This window comes from Melanerpes formicivorus, unplaced genomic scaffold (genome assembly GCF_026170545.1).
Source record: "Melanerpes formicivorus ecotype bairdi unplaced genomic scaffold, bMelFor1.0.p_v2 SCAF_30, whole genome shotgun sequence".
In the NCBI taxonomy this organism is placed as follows: domain Eukaryota; kingdom Metazoa; phylum Chordata; class Aves; order Piciformes; family Picidae; genus Melanerpes; species Melanerpes formicivorus.
The window spans coordinates 5,828,311-5,853,034 of record NW_027142382.1 but is presented as its reverse complement, the minus strand read 5'-3'; the positions used below and the strand labels follow the sequence as shown (position 1 = coordinate 5,853,034).

Below are 24,724 nucleotides of genomic sequence, written 5' to 3'. Positions count from 1 at the left end.
AGCCGAGTCCAGTTGAGTGGCATGGCAGGGAGGTTGGAGTAGATGATATCTAAGGTCCCTTCCAGGCTAAGCCATTCTATGATTCTATGATGATTCCCTGACTATCATAGGGATGTTTGGGTGGCTGTTCTTTTTAGCTGCTCCTGCTAGAGAGTCACCATGTCCCCTGCCACTGGAGCTTCATGTTCCCAGGTGATTGCCTTCACTCTGAAACAGATGTCATCTGGAGAGAGGGATGTGTGTTTTGCTCTTTGTGCAGGTGGCAACATTACTTGGGAGTCTCCACCGCATTTTGACAAGTGGTGATGTTGCTACATCCTGCGTTGATGCTTTCCTCTTGCCAGTTTGTTAGGTTTCTCCTACTTCCCAGCAACTACTGTGTGCTGCATTAAATGAGTGCCTATGGTTTAATTGCAGAAAATCTGTGTTTCACTCCTGAATTAAATTAGAGGCTTTTCTGTCAGGTTCACTTTACTAGAGTGGCTGCATCTCAAATCAGCCCACGTAAAGAGGGTGAAGAGGAACTGAACTACTGAACTACTCCCTACTGCAGATCTCACTGAATATATGCAGCGGGGCCAGCTCAAAGGTATCTACCAGGCCCAGAATATTTCTTTTCCGTGTACTTTCAGAAGTGTGGAGAACTTAGCAAAGCAGCCCCTCATATTCTACCTGACTTCAATGACAGGGAAATCAGGCTGATTGCAAACATCCCTGAAAAGCTCACACCTTATGTAAAAGAGCTGCGTATCAGATAAGTAGGAGCTTCAAAATGCTTTAAACAGGCATGGTAAAGTGAAACACACCCACCAAGCCTGTTCTGTGAGACAGCAAGCTTCTTCCATCAAGTTTCCAGAGGCTGACGAATTTGTGAGATGGTGTGACGGGGGGTGGGAACAGAAGGGGAGGAAAACCAGCCTCCTGCATGGTCTCTAGCACACAGGCTGCACCAGGGAGGTAGCACCATTGGCTACCTATCTACTATGGCTCCCACCCTTCCCCCTGCCCAGGGCCTCCTTTCCTCAAAGGGCGTGGCAGATCTGAGTGAGGTGACTCATATGCAAATGTGCCTTATTAGGGCATGCTGAATTGGGGCAATTAGCCACAGAGGTCACTGTAGCACTGTGGCTAAGGGAACCTTCCAGTGAAACCAGGCTGGATGTAACTCCTTTTCTGTTTTCCTATTCCCCACAGCATTAAGGGCAAAAAGGTTATGGACCATGAGCTTAGATTCATAGAATCAACCAGGTTGGAAGAGACCTCCAAGATCATCCAGTCCAACCTATCACTCAGCCCCATCCAATCAACTAGACCATGTCACTAAGTGCCTCATCCAGTCTCTTCTTGATCTCCAGGGCTGGTGACTCCGCCACCTCCCTGGGCAGCCCACTCCAATGGCAAAAAAGCTGTGGCACTTGATGCTTCATACCTTGTCATCTTGGGGCAGGGGACAGATGCAGCAATAATCCACCAAGCACCCATGTGGTACATGGCCACAGACCCATGGCAACACAAATGCCTGCTTTTCCCTTTGCGGGCTGTCTGGAGTACTCCACAGCTGCAGCCAAAATGATGGTTTGCCTGTTTTTTCTGGCCATAGAGAAGTATCTTCATATGCTACATGTTCATTCACCAGTGAAAACAAAATGAATGAGGTTGTAAAAGACATGGGAAAACATGAGTCCGTATTTCTAAGGATCATTAATTGATGGTATCAGTTGACCTGCACTGCACCACAATGAACAGGCATGTCAGGATTTGCCCTTTTCCCCACCCTGTGCTATAGCCAACTGCAGGCAGGGCTGTAGCTCTGTCTCTCCTCTGATCCTACCCTCTCCATGACTTCTGCCTTTGATAATTTTCTAAGCTAGGGCTAAGCAAGAAGGAATTAACAGGCAGTAGTTTTCTTTTCTTAATTTCTGGTACTGAATTAAGCATCTGTCAGAGTTCAATTTATGTGTAAGTTTTAGTATGCTTGTGTGAGGATCCACATAGGGCCACAACTCACTTTAATCCAGGCAGCCTGGGAGCAATGCAAATTTGGACAACCCACGGCCTGTAAAACCAGTCTCAGGAAGAGGATAAAGTAGCAGGTATGATGGAAGCAGAGAGATGTCATCACAGTCAAGTGACACTGAGTGATGCTGATTTTAGCAAAACTTTCCTGCTCCCCTCTTCCTTCCAAACTTTATCCTATTATAAAGTGACACAACGTGGAAGAGGAAGACCTGGTCTCCTACTGGCAACTGCTTGCCTTTGTTGTCATTAAAAGCCTTCATTTAATAAAAAACATTTATCAAAATGGTTGTTCCTGGTCTTCCACTCAGACAAAGGGAGCAACAAGAGCCTGGAACCAATGGCTTTTGGTCAGAGTGAAAAGCAGGGCTATTTTTAAAATGAAACCTTTCCTGGAAAGTTTGATGTTGCTCAGAAGTTTACAATTTGAATATGCTTACTGATGTCAAGCCTGATAGTAAAACTCAATCCCAATACTCGGAGACTAGAATTTCCTTTTATCACAAACCCAGTATTTTCCATGTTTTCCCCAGCTTTAGCTTCCCTCTTGCTTTCTTCCTCCTTTGAACTGCACAACTAATACAGCTATTATCTGTAGAGCACTGTCAGAATATACAGTTAATTTACTACTGCCAACTGCTTGCCTTTGTTGCCATTAACAATCTCCATTTAATAAAAAGCTTTTATAAAAAATGGGTTTCCTGTAGTACTTTTATTTTTCCCAGAAAAGGCATTAAAATTAATTTGCTTTCACTTGATCTCTATTTTTGAGTGAGTATAGCAAGGAACAAAAAAGATAAACATGTCAGAAAAACCCCAAAGTAAAAGGTAATGCAGAAAACCAATTCTGTTCTAAAGCAGAAGATGTTTCTTTTCTTTCCATTTTTCTTTTTTCTTTTCCTTCCCTTTTCCCCCTTTTTCTCTTTTCTTTTAATTTTATTTTTAATTTTTATCTTTATTTTATTTTTCACTTTTTTCCCCTTTTCCTTTCATTTTCCTTACTTCTTTCCTCTTTCCTTGTTTATCCTTTTTTTCTCTTTTCATTTTTCTCTTTCATGTTCTTTTCTTTTTTCCTTTTCTTTCCTTTTCATTTTTTTTATCTTCTTTTCCCATTTTTCCTTTACATTTTCTCTGTTCTCTGTCCTTTATTCTTTTTTTTTTTTCCTCTTTCTCTTTTCTTTACATTTCATCTTTCCTGTTTACTTTTGAAAGCAAAAAATTAAAGAAGAGTAGAAAACTCCAGGCCGCAGCCCTGGATTTGGTATACAAAGAAGACACTCCCCTACCACACAGCTCCCTGCAGCTTCTTCACTGGGTGAGGCAGGGGGTAACACTGTGCAGAAAGATTTGACCTGGAGGTTAGGACAAGATTTTCTGCTGGAAATGCACTGGAGTCCCTATGGATGCTGTGCACTTTGCTAACCTTCCTAAAGAAGCTTCCCTTGCATGTTTTTCACACACAGCCTCTGCCTGTACCACCTGGACCTCAAAACAACAGTTTACTATTGATATCAGAAGAGTATTAGGACATTTTAATCATCCCACTATGTAAGGAACCACAAAAAGGAAACAGGAGATACCAATTCTGGACAGCAAATGAAGTGAAAAAAGACAACAGCTCTTTGCTATTGTGTTTTGACAATGGTTACTATCTCAAATGAGAAGTTGTGCCATTAGCTGCAAAGGGCCTACAGGGATTCTGCAGGAAGCCACAGCTAGGCTGTCTCACTAATCTCAGAGAGACACATTGGCACATAAATGTTATGAAATGCATTGGATACACTTTCTGAAGATTCTCACTCTCTAAAGACAGCTGCCAAAATGGAATGGTATGTTTTATGATAGCTTTCTCCTGTCCAATGTTTGTCAGGGACATAAAGACATATTGAGAGGATATCAGGGGATCACATGAACAAGCAAAGAACAACTGACGATGCTGAAGAGCTTCCTGCTGTGAAGCTTCACTGCTGATGTAGGCAGTGTTGCGTGCCCTGCAATGACCCTTTCAGAATTTGCACAGCCAGTCTGCCTGCCTTCCTTTCTTTCCTCCTTCCTTCCTTTCCCTCTCCTTTCTTTCCCTTCCCCATTTCAAACTTTCTGGAAACAAAAATAGCAAAAAATTAAAGAATTTTCACTGAAATTAATTTTTGAAATAGAACATTCTGGACAAATACCAATTTACATAGCAAAGGGTGCCCAAGTCTCCATGGTAGCTGTACAGGGAGCACCTCATAAACTCATTCAGACTGAACACATTGCCTATGGTCTTCCACAAGCCTGTTTCAGGGAGGAGAGATGATATGTTATGGGAATTTCATGGCCTGATGCATCATAGAGTATGAAATATGGCAGGGGAGATCCACTCCATCTATAAGGACATTAAGCAACTGAAGTACAGCTCCTCTCAGGCAGGGTGATGGCACACCAGAATTGAAATACTGGGGTTTCAGCTATTTTATCCCTAAATCCCTTTTATTCCCTCCCAAAAAAAATCAGATCTAATTACAAAATTATACTCACAAACAGCTGTATCTAAAAATGGAGGAACATTTCATAGCATGCTCACTGTTCTCTGGAATAGGCTTTGGAGGTGATCTGGAATGCATCCTGCCTTATTAACAAGGAAAATGTTACTTCCATTAAAGAAAGAAACAACCCATCCCCCTCCTCCCCCCCCCCCCCCCCCCAGTACCATCCGTGAGAAACTCTCACTGTATTTTGTTTGAAATTTAAATTCAGAGCGTTAATACCACCCACTGAACAAAACGAATGTGATTAAAAGGATGGTTTCATTTTGTTTTCAATTAAAATACATGTTAAATGTTTACCTTTCCGCACCAAATGCAAATGCAGGTGCATAACAACAGCACCGGGAAACCAGAGAGTGGAAACCCACTGACCTAGTTTCACCATCCCAGTGGAGGACTAAAATGGAAAAAAAACCCAAAAACAACCCAACCAACTAAACAGACAAACAAAAAGATGTAAAAGCATCCCACCCCCACCCCCACCCCCCTTCCCCCAAGCCCGCCCGGGCCCCATAGTAAAACGTGCCGTCTAAAAGTCACATAAATGAAAACATGAAACATTAATTCGTGTGCAGAAGACGGCCGGTGCGGGGGGATTTGCCCTGCCCATGACCCTGGTTCCGGAGTTATTTTGAGGGACGGGGTGGGGGGGGACGATATTCAGACAAAGGTTACTGCACCCAGCGCGGGGGGGGGTGGGGGGAAGAGGACTGTGCAGAGCTCTGGGCCTGAGCTTAATTTTGAGAGATTTACGAAGAAGTCGACAAAGAATTCTTTAAATAAAGGGGTTCGCGTTTCAGTTCTACTTCCGTCCCGCTTCGATGCCAAAGGCAGCGCACCCTGACTCTCCTCCCTGCGTTCCAGCCCATCACCGCCACACGGCCCGCGCGCTGCGGGGCCGAGGCTCCAAAGGACGAAGGCCAGGGCCTTGCCGGGCTCTGCCTCCCTCCTGTACCGCCTGGGCGGGCTACCACACCGAGAGAACGTACGGGGCCCGAGGGTGCCGGTCGAAGGCAGCCTCTAAGGCCCGGGCTCTGCCTCCCCAGCGGCGGCCAGGCGCTGACAGGAGGCGCGGGGCAGGCTGGAGCCCAGGAGCGCCCCCACTGGGCTTCGTGTCGCAGCGCCGCTATTCACACACAGACCCCACCCCTCCGTGACGTCATCGGCCGGTCTCCAGGCAACGGCGCCCCCTGCGGCGCGGAGCTGCCGGCTGGCCGGGGTGGCTATGGCGCTGCCGCTGCTGCCCGGGGCCTTCTGCCACCGGAACGTGAGTGACAGCGGAGGAGGCGCCCCTTCCTCTCCCCCGCCTCGGTGTCGGGGCTGCCGTGGGGACGGCGCCGTCGTCGGTGTCCGTTGGGCTGGCCGCCCACCTCAGGCCAGGCCTGAGAGGTGACGAGGGCGGAACAAGATGGCGCTTTGGCTGTCGGTGGGGCCGGCAGGAGGGGCCGAGGCGCAGGTATCCCCTGCGGAGTCGGCCCCGGCGGCGGAGAGGAGCGCCGAAGGCTTCTCCCGTCCTTCTTACCCGGCAGGTGGAAGGCCGAATGCTGTTAGGCGCACAGACTTCCTCCGGTTTTGCCTTGGGAGTGGAAGTCCATTGCAGCTGTGCTGGGGATGAGGGATCTAAGAGTTACTGTGGGGCAGGATGAGGTCTTGTTGCGTCTCTGACGAAGCTAAACGAGAAGAGGCAGGTACCCCTCTAAATAAACCAAAGGCCCATTGCAGAGGCGGGGGGCTGGGCTGGTGATGCGGGAGATGCTAGGGATGCCAGTGTGGTGTTTTCAGAGCTGCCAGTACTGTTAAATACTGATGGCAGTCTGTGCATTTGTAAGATGGTATTTTTATCGTGAGCTACAGCAGCGAACAAAAGAGAAGGCTGCCATCACTCCTGCATACACGCTCCTCAAGGATAGCTGGAAATTTGCTGAATACAGTCTGTACTGTGGAGAGGTGTGAGAGCTAGGGAGGGATGTGGGCATGGCACTGTAGCTGGTGCCTTTAGCAGGCAGATGAAGCAGTGTTAATTTCTTAATAATGTTAAAATACCTGAAAGGGAATTTGTTGCTCTCACACTATGAACATGTGGCTGTAGGAGCCCTTGTTTCTGCATTGTGTCTGCTCAGGTTCTTTGCTAGCTCCTAAGTCCAGTCTACCTTCTAAGGAAGTGTATAGAAGGTCATAGTATGGTCCAGGGACAATTTGCAAATGATTTGTCAAGACACCTGTATTAATGTCAATAGTACCATGAGTGGCAGTACCCTCAGATATGAGACTTCTACATGCTGTTAGCATGTCTGGAGCCTACTTTATGAGCTGTGAATGTTTGCATTAAGTGTAGCCCACTGTAAAACCTCTAGCAGCTCTATAAAACAACACCAAGACAGATAAACACAATTGTAGCTATCCAGGTGCTGACACGGGGAGCATGAAGTTGCATAGAAATAGGTGGACTCCTCAGCCTTGATGTGTCAACACTGCACATGTATGTGCACACACAGGACCTCTTGCAGGAGAAGCCCAGCTTGCAAGGATCTTTCAGACAATTTTTTCCCCTAAAAACAACAGGCTGGGTGCCATTTGTATAGAAAAACAAAGACTGGTGGTGAATGCTTAGTCTCTTGCTGAATTAAAATGTATATTATAAAGGGTTGTGTATGTAACACTTCAGATAGCTGCTGAGTAGCTATATCAGCATCATTGTAACAAGTGTGGGCTATTGGTATCTGCCAGGGGGGAAGCAAAATAGCTCTCCTCAATGTTATCCATAACTTTATTGTTCTGCAAATTTCAGTGCAACTTAATTGGTAGGGATTATTTGGTTTGGAGTCTGATGGAGTGAGCTGTCTCCAGAGCTCCACAGCAGCTCAGAGGAGGCTTTGTGACAGACATGGTGCCTCCTCTTTCAGAGAAAAGGTACAGTATTTGGCTTCACTTGCTTGGGAAGAGTTGCACAGCATCACAAGATGTTAAGGGTTGGAAGGGACCTCTGAAGATCATCAAGTCCAACCCCCCTGCCAGAGCAGGTGTAATGGGTTGGGGCAAACCCCCTCCCCACCACGCGCAGAAATGACGACTCAGACAAACAGATTGCAAAAGTGATGGAAAGTTTAAACAGAGAACAGTGAGTGTGTGCAGAGAATTAGAAACACAGTGACAAGAGGAAACCCCAAAACAGACCCAGAGAGACATCCCATCCCCACCTGAGGGTGCACCCAAAACCCCCAGGGCTCCTCCTTCCCCCCCCCCCCCCCCCGCTAGGCTAGTCTCAGCTGGCCAGGTCTGAGACTGCCCATCCCCCTGTGGCCTTGGGCCTAACCAGGCCCATGGCCGGGAGATCTCTCCCCCAGTTACCGGGTGGCGAGGAGGAAGGAAAGAGGAAGTGCCAGACCCCGCCGTGAAACTTAGAGTGGTGCAAGGGATCATGGTAGGAAGTAACCTAATTTCCTGTGTCCACCCACTGGGCTGGACTTCTGGACACAGGAAACACCCCTGTAGCAGAGGGCACCCAGCCCAAACCACGACAGCAGGACCATAGAATCTAGCACAGGTTTCACAGGAACACATCCAGATGGGTCTTGAAAGTCTCTGGAGAAGGAAACTCCACAACCTCTCTGGGGAGCCTGTTCCAGTGCTCTGTGACCCTCACAGTGAAGAAGTTCCTCCTCATGTTGAGGTGGAACCTCCCGTGCTGTAGTTTATACCCTTTACCCATATATAGAGAGTGCTGAACACTCCATGCTGGAGTACATATAGTGCCTATATGTGTTATGAGAACTAAAGCTGGGAAAATCAAGTCACAAGTGCCACAAAGCAGCATTGTAAATCTGTGCTTAAACTCTTGTTAGGGTTCCACATTTTTCTTTTTGACAGTCCTTGAGATAGTGATGTTAATACTGGTAACTTGACTTTCTTGACAAGCAATTTCGATCTCCACTTGGTGTGGACTGTTATATTTAATCTTATTTTTGTATGGTTCCACAAATGAGAGGCTATAAAGATTGTATTTAAATGAAAAAAAGAACCATTTCTGTAGATAAATTGAAAATAAAGAATTTTCACCTGATAGTACTGTAAGCATTGACATCACTGCCTCTTGCTGCACAGAAACAACAGTGGCAAAACACCCCCTGAACAATGAGCAGGTGACAGGGAGTCACCATTCCAGGCAGCCCTTGGTTTATAATTATGGATATTAATTCCACTCTTACCACTTTTCACACTACTGCTACAATCTTCTCTGCATCTAATGCTTTCACTTTACTCCTATCTAGACCCATGAAAGGCAGTAGAACAGGAGTATGTAGGTGTTTTGTCTACCATGCAAGTTTTTATGAAGTCAGTTGGTCTAACTCCAGAAAATCAGAGCTTGAAGGTAGTTAGGGACATGGAGTCCAACTTCAGGGCAGCAGGGGGTGTGCTGGCAAATGGGAAGAAATGTTCTCACAGCAATTAGATCTCTGGATCTGGGGGCCTCTGTCCCTTATATTACCCCTCCATTATTGTTATTATTCTGGCTCACTACCAGGGATGCTTACTTCCTCTGCAGCCAGGAACAGAAATGCTTCCCATCTGGGAGCAAGGGCAGCGAGTCAGGGCTGTTCACAGCCGTCCGTGGTGCTGGCTGTGCAAAAGGCAGCAGCCGCTGGCTGTTTTTCACTCTTCACACCCCACCCCCCGCAAATGGAACTGACTGGTGGGATCAGTAACTGTAACCGATTGGGGTTTAGCAACATCAGCCAGAGTGGCGCTGCTGTGCTGGGTAGCTGGGATGGAATCTTGCTGTTTGTGCATCGCAGCTAATGCGACTGGAGGGAAACAGAGCTGATAGCACTTTTAAAACAGAGTGATTCCTACAGTAAAGTAAGGTAATGTTTCCTTTGCATTAAATGAAGTGCAGGGATGGAAGGGACAGGCATAGCACAAGCAGTGATATGTTTGATGTGTGGTTTGATGGGCTAGAGAAGAATGACAGCTAGCAGAAGGTGTCAGGAGCATAAAATACTTACTTTCTGCAAAGACAGTAAAAGGAACTGCTCCTATTTTTTCAAATCTCTTTAAAATCAAAATTATAGTGGTTTGTGTCCAACCATCACATAAGCCTCCTTCCCCTCCTTTAAAACTGCTGTTGCTTGAACAGAAGCCTACAAACAGTGTCTGCCATGTTGGCATGTGGGTGATCAGGAGACCTAATGATAGAGCAAGATGGTGTTTGGAGCACAGATTAGTCTATATCCTGCCCAGTTGCATGGCCTTTTCCTTCAGGGGGCTGGCTCATGAGCAGAAGTCAGACCTTTTCCCTTCAGGGAGGCTAGAGACTGTGCTGGGAGGGCTGATGCTGCTCTGTCCCAACAGCCTTAGAGCAGTGCCTTTGCCTGCCCCTCTGCAGTGGTAGGATATTCTCGCACCTTACATTAAGGAGTTTATATTAATTTCTTTATTTTCACAAGCAGTAACTTAATGCTGGGGGGAAATGTCAACCCACCACATTAGGTTACAGCTTTGAAAATTCTGCTACTCTTGCATACCCTTGTAAAGAGGAATTCCTTCCCCAGAAGCCAATGTTTGAGAGCCATGGGGAAACCTAGGTAGTGTGGCTTCTTCCTGCAGAATTCAACCAATATAAAAGTTGTGCAACAATGAGATTTTCAGTTTTGGCCATACAAATTTTATATGTGTCACTTGTTTGTGAGGACATAAGGTCACAGATCTTGATAACTATGTTTAATCCTTCATGTGGTGGAAATGTTGCATGTAATAGGTTTGCTCTGTTACTCGAGAAAAAGATTGTGCACTCCTAGTCTGGACTTTGTTAGGGATGGCACTGGTTACAATGCAACAGCATCGTTGCTTCCCTTGCTAGTGTTTCTAGTCTACCTTCTCTTCTCGAAGTCAACTAGTCCTTCTGAAACCAGATTGATATTCTTGCCTTGTTCATGGAGAGGAACACCTATTTGCATGGGTCAGACTTACTAGTTGCTGGCTGACCAGTGTATTTTCTTGCCTGAGGTTTGAAATCCTTTTCTGTGCAACAACATGCATGGCATTCCTTGTCATTCCCAAAATTTAGTGGGGCAGCAGAAATTCCACACCTTCATGCTGGAGTTTGCAATTGCCCTCAACTGTGCTACTGCTGCTGTCTCTGTGTTTCCCAGCTTGACTATGTTCTGCTGCTCTGGCACCAAACCCGGACATCAGTTTTTCTTGACAGAGCTCTTACCAACCTTTAAGTAAAACTTTCTGCTGTGTCTTCCCTTCTTCTACCCTGACTTCTTTCCTCAACCCTTTTCACTACCTCCAACCACTCAGCTCCACTCCCACAGATCTCTGTTCACAATCCCCAAACCCATATTTTCCTGTATCTGCCTGTCAGGGCTGCATTTTGGGGCCTTCATCTGTTGTCTTCCCTCAGGCTGTGCCAGCTCAGGCTGTAAGAGAAAGCTAATAGAATTACAGTATCATGGAGTGGTTTAGGTTGGAAGGGACCTTTAAAGGTCATTTGGTCCCTCTCCCCTGCAGTGTGCAGGGACATCTTCACCTAGATGCTTAGAGCCCCATCCAACCTGACCTTGAATGTTTCTAGGGATGGAGCTTCTGTCACCTCTCTGGAAAACCTGTTCCAGTGTTTCCCACCTTCCCTGTAAAAAAGGTCTTTGTTATATTCAGTCTAAATCCACGCTCTTTCAGTTTAAAACCATTATCCCTTGTCCTGTTGCTACAGACCCTATTAAAAAGTATGTCCCCATCTTTCTTATAAGCTCCCTTACTGTATTAAAAGGGCACAGTAGGTTCTCCCTGGAACCTTCTGTTCTCCAGGCTGAACAACTGCAACCCTATCAGCCTGTCCATGTCTGAGTAGTGTTCCATATCCCTGGAGTGTTCCATGCTCCATCCCTGGAGGTGTTTGAGAGGGGATTGGACGTGGCACTTGGTGCCATGGTTTTATAGTCATGAGGTGTTGGGTGACAGGTTGGACTTGATGATCTTTGAGGTCTTTTCCAACGTTATTGATTCTATGATTCTATGAAAATTTCTGTGGCCTTCCGACAGGTCCATGTCTTTTGTTACTGATCTAGGCTGTTAGTGTTGATATACCTCAATCTGAGGTGTGTTAGAGGAGAACCAGAATTGCTGGGAACAATGTCTTAAAGTAATCTTCCTTTTACAGTACCACATAACCTATGAACATTCTGAAACCTCTGCAGCAAGCAGAGATGATGAAAGAGTTGAAAACTGGTCACCTGAATTTGACTGCCACAGTGTGTAGCATTTGCATGTATTTCCATTGCTTAGCTGAAGCAACCAGGAGACTAGAGTAGTTCAGAGACACCACAGTTCATCCTGATACAAGACTTGAGCAGGACCTCCACAGTGCAGCAGTTGTTCTCAAGGTGGGAATTAAAAATGGATACAAGCAAGAGAACCAGACTGCTACTAGCAGCTTCTGCCATGACTCCCTATAGGACTTGGTTAAAAACACATAGCTCCTGAGACAGTCTGTGTCCCAGGACTCCCTCATTGCTTCAGCTGCTATGGTGAGAGATTTCCAGTTGTGTTTGGTTCAGATGAAATGTGCAGCTCCCTGATGAGTTTGCTGTGACTGTATCAAAGAGCAAGATGAAGAGAGCAAGAGGCAGTGTTCCCCAAGGTCTGCAGTGGCTGAGTTTGCAAAGGCAGTGGCTGCAATCATAGAATCCTGACCTTTGCATTAGTTGCTATTGAATGTATCCTCAATATTTATTTCAGGCTCACCACACAGAAAATGGCCAGCTTTGTTCAGCAGATCTACAGCCTGCTCAGTTTAGCTGCATTAGCACAGCAGACACAATTCTTTCCCTGCACTCTCACAGATTTCTTTTAGAAGTCATTTAGTATTACTTATGGAGGTAACATGATGTTCTGTCGCTATTTTAGGCTGGATGTGGTCTGAGTTCATTAGCTGAGCCTTCCCAAATGTCATTTTTCTCTTTTGTGATCTTCAGTTATAATCTCTCTTTGTCTTACACTTTTTTATAGTTGTTTATTTTGGTGGTGTTTGGTTGGGTTTTTTTGGTGGGCTTTTTGTTTGTTTGTTTGTTTTCCTTCCCCTTAAGTAATGACTATACAGACTTCTAGAAGAGATTATTTTGCTTATGGATTTAGGTGATTTTCATGGAGAAGGGGCTTATAAGTAATTCTGGGATTAGGAACCTAAAATAGTCTTTCTGTCAACCCCCTAAAAGTTACAAGAATGTCATAAAAGATTCTTAATGGAATTGCAGCTGTTGGCTGTTTATTTTTGCTATCAAATTTTGAAGGACATTGCGATTCCCTTCCTAAAGTCTGGATAATTTCCAGCAGAAGCAAAGCTGGATTACTGTGATGAACACTGCACCACACTGTAGCTCACCAGAGCTCAGAAGCAGATGAACAGCAAATGCTTCTAGAAGAATCTTTTGAGGGCATGAAAAGCTTTCCTTTTCTCAGGAAAACTGCCACCTGCACACTGCTTTAATGATGATGCTTTAATGATGATGCTTTCTCCCTAACTCATGCTTTGGTAATAGGGGGAAAATAAATATTTGCTGTGCCAAGCAAATGTGTTCTGCAGCGCCTTCAGGATACATCAGATGTTTTGGCCTAGAGATTTCCGTTTTCATACTCATCTTGGCTGTAATGATTCCACATTTGAACTGATAAATGTAGAAAGCTCCCTTCTGTTCTGACTTTTCCCCTCTGAACTAGCCTTGCCTGCTCAAGGACTCATCCAGCCTGGCCTTGAACACCACCAGGTTGGATGAAGCCTTGAGCAGCCTAGTTGAGAGGCATCCCTCCCCATGACTGGGAGGTTGGAGTTGATCACAGTATCACAGTATCACAGTATCACTAAGGTTGGAAAGGACCTTGAGGATCATCGAGTCCAACCTATCAACACAGACCCCATGACTAGACCATGGCACCAAGTGCCACGTCCAATCTCCCCTTGAACGCCTCCAGGGTCGGTGACTCAACCACCTCCCTGGGCAACCCGTTCCAATGACGAATGACTCACTCAGTGAAGAACTTCCTCCTCACCTCGAGTCTAAACCTCCCCTGGTGCAGCTTGAGACTGTGTCCCCTTGTTCTGGTGCTGGTTGCCTGGGAGAAGAGGCCAACCCCTTCCTGGCTACAACCACCTTTCAGGTAGTTGTAGAGGGCAATGAGGTCACCCCTGAGCCTCCTCTTCTCCAGGCTAAACAATCCCAGCTCCCTCAGCCTCTCCTCATAGGGCTTGTGTTCAAGGCCTCTCCCCAGCCTTGTTGCCCTTCTCTGGACATGTTCAAGTGTCTCGATGTCCTTCTTAAACTGAGGGGCCCAGAACTGGTCACAGGACTCGAGGTGTGGCCTAACCAATGCAGAGTACAGAGTGCAGAGTACAGAGTACAGAGTACAGAGTACAGAGTTGATGTCTAAGGTCCCTTTCAACTTAAGCCATTCTGTGATTCTAAGGTTGTACCGTTCCAAGGAACAAACTTGTTAGGAATGAAATGGTAGAAGAAAGGGCAGCTCAGTAGTACACAAAGGAGAGGGAGAAAATAATCTCCAGTGCAGATATGATTGCCAGACTCCATCAGTGCCCGTCTGTTCCAGAGTCCTGTACCTGTGCTCACTTCTTCATGGAGGGGCAGGATGATGGTAGGAAGATCTGCTCCTAATGCCTAAATCAGTGTTAGACTGTGTGTTGAAGCAGAATATTTTGTATTACAGCTAAAAGAAAAAAAGTACTCATATGAAATATATTATTTGGGGCATTATTCCTGCAAACACAAAGCTTTTCAGAAAAATCTTGTTGCCTGGCTGGCTTGAGCAATGCTATATGGCAGGGGGCATGGGAGCTAACTAGTCGTTACACAAGCAAGTACTGCCTTTCATTGATTTCCTCTTTTATTCAGTAACCCTTGTGCTTGACTTATAAACATAGAGTTTAGGTGCACTTCTCTTTTCCCCTTTGTAGTATTCTTTAAGCTATGAAGCTTGCCACATGTCCTTTTATTCACCTCTATTCAAAGCACTCCCAAAACATTGCTTACCTTTGAAACTGAACTTCTCTGGGGAAGTGCATCCATACCTTCCCAATTGCTACTGTCCCCAGAATGTGAACCTTATCTCATTTTGCAGTGACTATTTCAAAGGGTGCTGGCTTGCCCAGCTTTTGTTAACCTAAGCACTATATGGCCATTGATTATTGTAGTATTAAAAATAGTAATTGGTAAAAATAGCAAGTCATTTGTTATTCTTCATATTACTGTCCTTGCAAAAGTGGAATGCAAAAGTATTTTAAGGAAAGGTTCAGCTAAAGTAGTGATTGAGCTGTTGGTGTCAAGGGCAGCTCTCTGTCCTGTGTCATTAGATTTAGAGCACTGCAAGGCAGGTGAGTGGTTTGGATTGTAACCTTCAGTGTGCATCAGTTTGTACATATGAGCATCGAAAGTTATGAGCCATGAGGGTGGTTAGCTGCTTTTCAGCCTCCTAGCTCTCTTTCATACTGGCAGAATGAAATAAGTACTTGGTTACTTTCAGGTTTTACTGCCTCACTGCTTGCACTCCTTCCCAGGACTGCTGTGCTGAGCCTATGTTACATTATCTTGAAGCACTTGAATGTTGCCATAGTAAAAAATGGTTATTTGTACCATTTAAAAATATTTATGTTAGTAACATAGAATTGGCTACACCTTTTGGGTGAGTAGTGGTTTAAATATGCAAGTGTTATGTCCCCCAGAGGTAGTGGGGGGAGGCAGTTTTGGCCCTCTGCTTGTTTACCAACATGGGTACTCCAGTGCTGCCTATGAAGAATTTTGCTGTCCCACCTGGAGACCCAGGGCCTTCTCTCTGCTCACCCATAGTATCATTTCCACCCCTTTCCACCTTGTCTTCCCTCATGTTCACCCATCCCAGGCTGAGGAAGGGCACAGCTGTGGTAGTCTCCATCTCACTCCAAGTGCCAGGGTGCAGTTACCCAGTGGCCTGTCTCTGCCTTCCCAGCCAGTGTTTTGAGGATTTGCGAGCAAGGAAGGAATAGCAGAGCGAGAGGAGCTAACAAGTCAGGATTGCCACTCATGGGAGAAAGGGTTAGTGGAGCTTTCTGTTGGCTTTTTCTGTTTCCCTGTCCTCCTGCATGACGTTGGTGTGTTGAGTTGTTAGGTGGTTGCTGCCCAAGCGCAGCTCACACAGGCTTGACTGTGTTCAAGGGAACTGGCCAACAAAGCAGGCAGATCATTAGAAGGGACGTTCCCACAAGCAGGACTGATATTCACATGAGGTCAGGGGCTTTTCTGCATCACTTCAAGACCAGCTGCAGCCCCAGCCAGGAAATGCGAGTAGGCAAGACGGCTGTCTTTGCAGTTGGTTGTGCAGGTTTCTTAAGCATGCCATTCTTAATTGCAGGAAAAAATAGTGATAATATGAAGAAGTCACTACAGAGACCTTCTTTTGGAATAAGCCCAGATGGAGTGAATATTTTATCTTTTGATCCAGATCTACCCTCCCAAAATTTAAGTGTATTCACTAGTTCAGAGCTATTTATTTTAAACTTGGAGATTAAGTGTAAATAAGACCTTTGACATGAGTGATAAGAGCAGGTACTTCTCAACTGGTTTCCATTTCTCCTCCAGCAGTCCATAGAAAAGGCTTTTCTCCTCTACCTTTTGCAGCGGTTCTGGGTGACTTACTTTTTTTCTACTACATGCCTCAATCCTTGTTGCAGGGAAGAAGGTGGGGAGGAAAGAGCCACTATCATCCTGTCTCTCAGACTGGGTAAATTACTGGAATGTGCTTCCATTTTTGTGTGAGGTTGGCAAATTGACCACTAAAATATGTCACTTCACTTGCAGCATTCCAGTTGTTACAGGCTTTTTAGACTCTACATTAAATATAAAGTAATTATAGAGAAACTTTTAAGTGATTAATCTCCCTTCCCTAGATAGCTAACATTTATAGATTTAGAAACATAACCACTTTTTTTCCTCCCTCTTCCTACCTTTTGACAGATAGGGAAGGAAAAGTTCCACAAGTCACAGCACTGGGGTTACTGCAATAATGTTGCTATGCTGGTTGGAGAAAATAAGCCTGGAATAGGAGGTGAACCATTACGTGGTCAGAACTTGAAACCTAAATATAGCGTGTTTCCTGAAGGAATGGGAAGTGATGCTCCTGCCTGGGTCGCTTTTGACAAGCAGGTATGTAGAAATCTGTGTCTGTATGGTTTTTTTACTGAATTGCTTCAATATGACAGATGATACAAAAGTGAAATTTGGTAAGGTGTATCAGAAGATTATTTTGTGCATGCAAAAACCCCTTCCAGATGGACAGAGAGAGTGATAACGTATTTTTCCATGATACTGGTATATTGGACCATTAATATAAACATCTATCATGACATATAAAAATATTTCTATTTTGGGGTGCATCTCCTACAGGATATAATAGAAACAAGGGAGTGGTTAACATATTCCTTTTTAGTGAGAACAGTGACAGAGTGTAAGGTAGACTGCACTACAGGAGAAAGCATGCATGGGCGCTGGGGAACCATTAGCTTCACTGGAATGCTGTAGGCTTGGAATTCACTTATGCCATCATGTTTGCTTGCACAGAGTCCTGTTCAATTTTGTGTGGCCTATTTTATATGTAATAGAGGTAGACTGTATCCATTATGGAGAGGGGAATTTAATTTACTTATGAAAAAAAAATATTTTGCAAGAATGTAGTGAGACCTTTAAATTGAAAGTGTTATCAAACCCCTGTAATATGTGGTGATAGGAATTTTGTAGCCTACTATTATTGCTTTCCATGTTTAAATTTCTGTTGAATTTGCCGTGGTAATATTTTATTTCTAAAGTACAAAAGCCTACCATTGGAGAAGGAAAATGATTCAGAAAAAGAAATCATTCAGCAGATCACAGAAATGTTGCATGACTAAATCATTTTAGTATTTAAATATTGGGAAGAATGGCTAGCCTCATAATTTTTGCTTTAAAAGAAGAGCCATGCACCCTCAGCCAGTTTGCTGACAACACCAAGCTCGGTGGTGCAGCAGACACTCTGGAGAGAAAGGATGCCATCCAGAGGGATCTTGACAGGCCCTAGAGGTGGGCCCAAGCCAGCCTCATAAATTCAACAAGACCAAACACAAGGTCCTACATCTGGGTCAGGGCAATCCCAGGCACTGCTATAAGCTGGGCAGTGACTGGCTTGAGAACAGCCCTGAAGAAAAGGACTTGGGGGTATTGGGGGATGAGAAGCTCAATGTGAGCCATCAGTGTGCACTTGCAGCCCAGAAAGCCAGCCAGAACTGGGGCTGCATCAAGAGAAGTGTGGCCAGCAGGTTGAGAGAGGTGATTCTCTCCCTCTACACCACTCAGATGAGACCCCACCTGGAGTACTGTGTACAGTTCTGGAGCCCCTATTACACGAAAGATCTGGATATGCTGAAGCGTGTCCAGAGTAGGGCCATGAGGATGATCAGAGGGCTGGAGCACCTCTCCTATGGAGACAGACTGAGAGAGTTGGGGCTGTTCAGTCTGGAGAAGAGAAGGCTCTGAGAAGTCTTTATTGTGGTCTTCCGGTATTTTAAGGGGGCCTGCAGGAAAGCTGGGGAGGGACTTTTTAGGGTGTTAGGTAGTGATAGGACTAGAGGGAACAAAGCAAAACTAGAAGTGGGTAGATTAAGATTGGATGTTAGGAAAAAGTTCTTCCCCCTGAGGGTGGTGAGACACTGGAACAGGTTTCCCAGGGAGGTGGTAGAAGCCCTGTCCCTGGAAGTTTTTAAGGTCAGGCTGGATGTGGCTGTGAGCAACCTGATCTAGTGTGAGGTGTCCCTGCCCATGGTGGGGGAGTTGGAACTGGATGATCTTTGAGGTCCCTTCCAACCCTGACAATTCTGTGATTCTGTACTTGCAGTACAATTGCACATTCATCTCTTTGGCAAAATTGAAATGCTACAAGAAAACACAAGGCATGAACAGGTACACATGATTTCAGTTAGCATTGCCTCTGAAATCCTTAGTATTGCCTACATAGTTTTCAGCAGTGTGTCCAAGTACGAATTGGTATAACATGCCAAAGTGTTAAGGCTCCAGACAGTCCTGCACTTGTTTTATCTGCACTCTTCTTCCATCAAGATCACAGTATCACAATATCACAGCATAACTTAGGTTGGAAAGGACCTCAAGGATCATCGAGTCCAACCTATCAACACAGACCCCATGACTAGACCATGGCACCAAGTGCCACGTCCAGTCTCCTCTTGAACGCCTCAAGGGACGATGACTCAACCACCTCCCTGGGCAACCCGTTCCAATGACGAATGACTCGCTTGGTGAAGAACTTCCTTCTCACCTTGAGTCTAAACCTCCCCTGGCGCAGCTTGAGACTGTGTCCCCTTGTTCTGGTGCTGCTTACCTGGGAGAAGAGACCAACCCCTTCCCGGCCACAACCACCCCTCAGGTAGTTGTAGAGGGCAATGAGGTCACCCCTGAGCCTCCTCTTCTCCAGGCTAAACAATCCCAGCTCCCTCAGCCTCTCCTCACAGGGCTGTGCTCAAGGCCTCTCCCCAACCTTGTTGCCCTTCTCTGGGCACGTTCAAGTATTTCGATGTCCTTCTTAAACTGAGGAGCCCAGAACTGGACACAGGACTCAAGGTGCGGCCTAACCAATGCAGAGTCCAGGGGCACAATGACTTCCCTGCTCCTGCTGGCCACACTATTCCTAATGCAGGCCAGGATGCCACTGGCCCTCTTGGCCACCTGGGCACACTGCTGGCTCATATTCAGGTGGCTGTCGATCAGCACACCCAGGTCCCTCTGTGTTTGGGAGCTCTCCAGCCACTCCGACCCCACAAGATCTGCATTGGCTTCTCAGGGCCATAGGTAAGTTAGCAGGACTTGGACACAAGTTTATTAAAACAAAGTGGTTAGGCAGGTGGCAGCAGGGACCTGCCACTGAGCATCAAGAACTTGGCAGGTGAGATCAGCTAGCTGGCCTTTTGAGGTTCCTTCTCTAGTCAGTGTATTCCTCCATATGGCAATACTGGACAGGAGTCTGCAGGTTCAGAATTGGCCTCTGGAGGGCTCATTTGTTTGTATTAATTGCAGGCTTTTAAAGGGTACTATCCAAGTTATTTAGCTTTCCTAGTCCAGGATGCAGGTATGTCCTCCAGCGCTGCAGTTTGTGATACAGCAGAATGGACTACATGAGAAATGGCTTCAGCAGATGTTTAGCTTTTCAAATATAGTCTGCTTTCTTACCATTTTTTGTTGGTCTGTAACTTTCAGCAGTACTATAGGACAGGCATGAATAATCATTATTAAGCAGGCTGAGAAATATTTTTTGCAGTTTCATGTGCTTCATAGAAAGCAGGTGTAAATTTAATTTCTTCTGTGATTAGATACACACACAAGGCATCCTAGTCTTGAAATGATGTTTATAATTTGACAACTTCATGTGCCAGGGAAACTTGTGCCAACTTTACAGCATGCCCCAGAGTGCATTCAATATTTGTTACGCTTGGTTTTCATAGGTAGCATTTAACTTTCCAAAGAGTGGGATGGGAACTTTGCACACAGCAGTGTACTACTGATGAGACATGGGTTAGGAAGTGTTGCATTTCAAGTATTTTTAAAATTTGCTTTAAAATGAAAACTAAGTCATCTGATTTTCAATTCCTTCCTGCTTCTCACCTTTCTTGAATCATCTGTTTTGATTTGCAAAATTGCAGTTGGCTGCTGCCTGCATTTCAGTCATACACTAGCATGTTGATAAGCGTATCAAGCAGACAAAGTTTAAGTGCAAAAGAACTTGCACAAGCTCCTCAAATGGAGTAAACCAGGACATAGGTATATGCTTAGTGAAAGAAAACACAGTGTTGGGAGTGCCCTCAACACAAGAAAGCCATGGGCTTGATGGAAAGGGTCTAGAAGAATGCCACAAAAATCATTAGAGGGCTGGAGCCTCTCTCTTGTGAAGACAGGCTGAGTGACTTGCAGTTGTTCAGCCTGGGGAAGAGCTCAACTTCTTGTCAGATGAACCCCAGGATGTTCATCATAGTTCCTTCATAGTAACTCTTAAGTTCCCTGGAGTATTCAAGAGATTTTGACAAAGTTGTTGGTCCTTACAAAGTAGTAGTTGGAGGCCAGGAAGGATACCTTGGTCACCAACAATGGCACTATACACTAATGTTTAGACAAATGGAAGGAAGAATAGGTGCTAAAGGATGACACAGTTGTTTTGTGTCAGCTCTGTTGTATGCCAGATCTTTTACCCAGTGTTTTTGTGTTTGATGCATGAAACAGTGAAACAACAGTTAAAAATTACATGTAGGCAGAGTGATTTTTAATTTACTTTCAGCTGTTTAGTCTGCAGGTTGCTCAGAAACTTGTGTGTCATACTACTTAAATCATTAACTGACAGTGTCTAGATTCTTTTGTGTGAGGATTCAATGCAATCAGGTTAACAGGCAATGGTTATCTTATTTGCTTAGAATTTACATTTTATTTCTGTAATGGTCATGGGTCACAGTGCAGGGCAGCAGCTGCCAAAAATATGTCTGTCATACTGTTTGATGCATGCTCAGCATCAGTGGGATCTTAGCCTTTGAAACAGTTTGTAGAAACAAGAGTTTTCCTCACCTTGCACCTAACCTGCCTGAGAAAAAGCAGAGTGGCCTATTGAGAAGTCTGACTAGGACACAGGGCAGCTGTTCCGCTGTGCTCCTGAGCAAGCTGCTAGCTTGCTTTCCCCAGGTGTAGAAGAAGAGGTTGTGTTTATTTGTTAGGGTGTTTTAAAATCTGTCGTCAGTATGCGTGAAAGTATTTTGAGGCTCTCAAAGGCAGGTGCTAAAGGCATACAGACGAGTAACCAGTCTGTGCTGTCATATAGGCATCCTGGACAGCTTACTAGATTTCAAATATTTTCAAGCTGTGGTCTGCCAAATGCTCATTGAAACACAGGGAACAGCTAAGTTGTCTGTTTTTTCCAATGCTTCAGTTTCTCTCATGAATCAAAAATAAAGGTAGTTTAATTTATTAAATAGAACCATGGTGAAAAATGAAGCATGAAGCATCACTGATTTGATCCAAATGTATTGTAGGGGCAGAATGGTAACCTGCTTGAATTAACGGCTTCCTGCATATATGTACCACAGCAAGTATCCTGGTAAATAATGCACTACTGAGTAGATGTTCCTTTGCACTTAAACTTTGTCCTGGTGATTAAATGCCTAAATGATACCAAGAAGTGCAAAACCTGTGTAATGGTTGGCTGAGTTTTCAGCTGGGATCTCCTGACACAAAGGCCACTGTAGTAAACCACTGACCACTTCATTTATGAGGGGGTTTTATCTTGCATTATTGCTCTTGCAAGAGACCATGAATCCCAGCTGGTGTACTCCCTGAGATTTCCCCACTCGCTGAATTGCAGAACCAGGTAAGTTCTGAAATGCCAACATTGCACAGCTTTAAATGACCCCTGAAAAATGTCATTTTTCAGTGACAGTCTGCAGTACCATTCATCAGACAGCTTGCAAGATCTGCTTAAAAAGAATGCTTCTTTCCACTTACCTCAATGGTAAAGCCACTACTGTCATAATGCACTTTATTTTCCAGGAATTCACTGAATAGCAGTCTCAAATTTACTTCAGGACCTGGGCTGCTCATTGCATTATCAAAAGTGCTTTGCTCAGAAGATGGTCCAGGCAGTCTGCTGACAGTTTTATATTTGATTTATTTCTTTACTTTAGAGTTCCATCTCTGCTTAGATGTTTTGATAATAAAAATGCCGTGCAAAACCTCCTAAATTTATGTGATTTAATAGGGATTTCTGTTCTTACATTTCTGAGAAATAAACCTACCTCCTGAAATCCATACATTTAGTTATACTCCATAGAAGTTTATTTTTGACCTGGTTTGCAAAAGCATTGGAGATTTTGCTGCTTTATGCTTATTTATTGTTTTTAATAGGTATTGTCTTTTGATGCCTATTTTGAGGAAGAAGTGCCTGACAAAAATCAAGAGCTATATAGAATCAGACATTGTAAAATATACTTCTACCTTGAAGATGATACAATTCAAGTGGTTGAACCCCAAGTGACAAATAGTGGCATAAATCAAGGTATCTATTTTTTATAGCACACTTTTTCTTGTGTCCTTTTATATCTTTCTTCAGTACAGTCTTGGCCCATTCCAAATGATACATAATGTGACTTCTTGTAGTTAAAATGGGATGTAAGTGAGCAACTATAATTGCCTTTTCTCATTACAGATCATGAGAACCTTGTTACTGTCTTAGTTCCCGAAGATGTAAGTTCTGTAAGGCAGGATCCACTCCCATACTTACACATATGGTTTTGTCTCTAATATAGTTTGAAATCACATGATAGTAGGTATTTTTTTCAGTGTCGTGTCACTTCTGCAATAGCAATTTGTGTTCTAGATCTGCGTTCCTGGGCCTGGCTCCTCCCAGCTCGGCACTGTCAGTCAGTTCTCTACTGGCAGCTCCCTAGCTGTTCATTTACTGCTGCAGTATCTCTGCCATTATTGAAGGAAAGCGCCTTTCGTGCCTCTGGCTGTTAGTTCTTCTATGTTTAAAGTGCCCTCAGCACAGTAATTTTTCCTTGATGCCTCTAAGTTAAGAAGCTGCCTTGCCTCACTGTCACATCACTGCATTTGGGCCAGCCTGAGGACTTCTGGAGGAGGGTTTACTGGGCTGATTTACTGGAGTATTAATGGGCTTGGTTTACTTTAAGAAAATGAGATCTAGCGGTCAACATCCTCTTGCAGAAGGGGAACACAGCTGCTGCTTCTTGGTGTTTATGGGTCACTGCCAGGATTAAAAACATTTTCAAGGGATATAGTCCAGCTAAGCATCATGTCTTGGGATGAGTGTCTTGGGATTGTGGCACCTCCCCATCCCTACAGATATTTTGTACATTCTGGTGGATCGTAGCGCAGCAATTTTCAAAACTAAGTTAACCTTTTATCTACTGTATTCTTTTCTAAGATGAGCAGATGCTACTATTTTCTCAGTCTGCAGAGTAGGATAATATTTAAAGATGCATCATTACTGTTGGACCTGGAATAAACCTACTTGTGAATATTTTCTTAAACCAGTACTTCAGGCTCTGCTGTCCCTGTGTGAGTAGTTCTTCTTGCCAGAATTCTTGTTGGCTGTTGAGCAGGAACTGATCTTGCATTCAGAGAAACCTCATCTGACTCCTACCTGGGCAAGTGCTTTTCCAAGAAATGACAAAAATAACGTTGAAGCTTTTCTAGGAACCTACAAGCTACTTACCCCCTCCCTGCACTCATAATCATGAGCTAGGAAACATCATCAGGTTTAAGTTTTCCTTGACGTTTGTGTCATGGCAGTGGGAGTAACTGTGTCTGTATTTTGTGTCTTAGAGCAAAGGAATTACAGCCAACCTGAGAGGCAGAGTGACATCTTTGAGAGGGTAGGTGAAAGCCAGGTTCATTAGAGCAAGACAAAACAAAGTCAAAGCTTTTTTCCTTTGAATCAAGCTATTGGAATGAGACATTTTCATTGTCTTTGTAGTGTGGGCTGTGCAAACTGTGCTTTCAGGCCTCATGTTCCTGGCAGTGCAGTCATATTCCTGTGGTAACAGGAAGGCTACAATTTCCCCATTTCCTTGGTTGTGTCTTGTATTAATGATTGTTGGAGTCACTTTTGGTACCAGATCCAAAATTAACTGAGTAGTATTAGAAAGAAACAAGAGTTATCTCAGTCTTCCATGGAAAGATCTTGTTTTGAAGGCCTCTGGGATTTGTAAGAGTACTTTATGTGGGATAAATATGCATACACAGCACATTACAGTGACAGATTAAAAAGAAATGTTCTAGGATCTCAAATATACACTTATTTTGTTTGTTGCTTCTACTTGAGCTGGTAGGGAAGCTCTATGCATCGATTGTTTTTAAGAAGGAAGAGATATTGTAGATTAAAAGGGCCAAGGACTGTTTGTGATGTGTCTGGGCTTCACAGCTGATGAGATTTGGGACCTATATGTTATGACAAGCATCACAGAATCAACCAGGTTGGAAGAGACCTCCAAGATCATCGTGTCCAACTGATCACCCAACCCTAACTAATCAACTAGACCATGGCACTAAGTGCCTCATCCAGGCTTTTCTTAAGCACCTCTAGGGATGTTGACCCCACCA

General features: G+C 44.6%; 1 protein-coding gene across 1 annotated transcript in view; it reads left to right on the top strand.

Moving 5' to 3' along the window:
• Positions 1 to 5,730: 5,730 nt before the first annotated feature.
• The window catches only part of EFHC2 (EF-hand domain containing 2), an 80,717-nt gene continuing 61,723 nt past the window's right edge, over positions 5,731 to 24,724 (top strand). Inside the window, exons 1-3 of the mRNA XM_068155296.1 lie at positions 5,731 to 5,811; positions 16,544 to 16,732; positions 22,508 to 22,658. Coding sequence (XP_068011397.1) covers positions 5,770 to 5,811; positions 16,544 to 16,732; positions 22,508 to 22,658 — 382 coding nt within the window. The 5' untranslated portion in view covers positions 5,731 to 5,769. The remainder of the gene's footprint in view (positions 5,812 to 16,543; positions 16,733 to 22,507; positions 22,659 to 24,724) is intronic.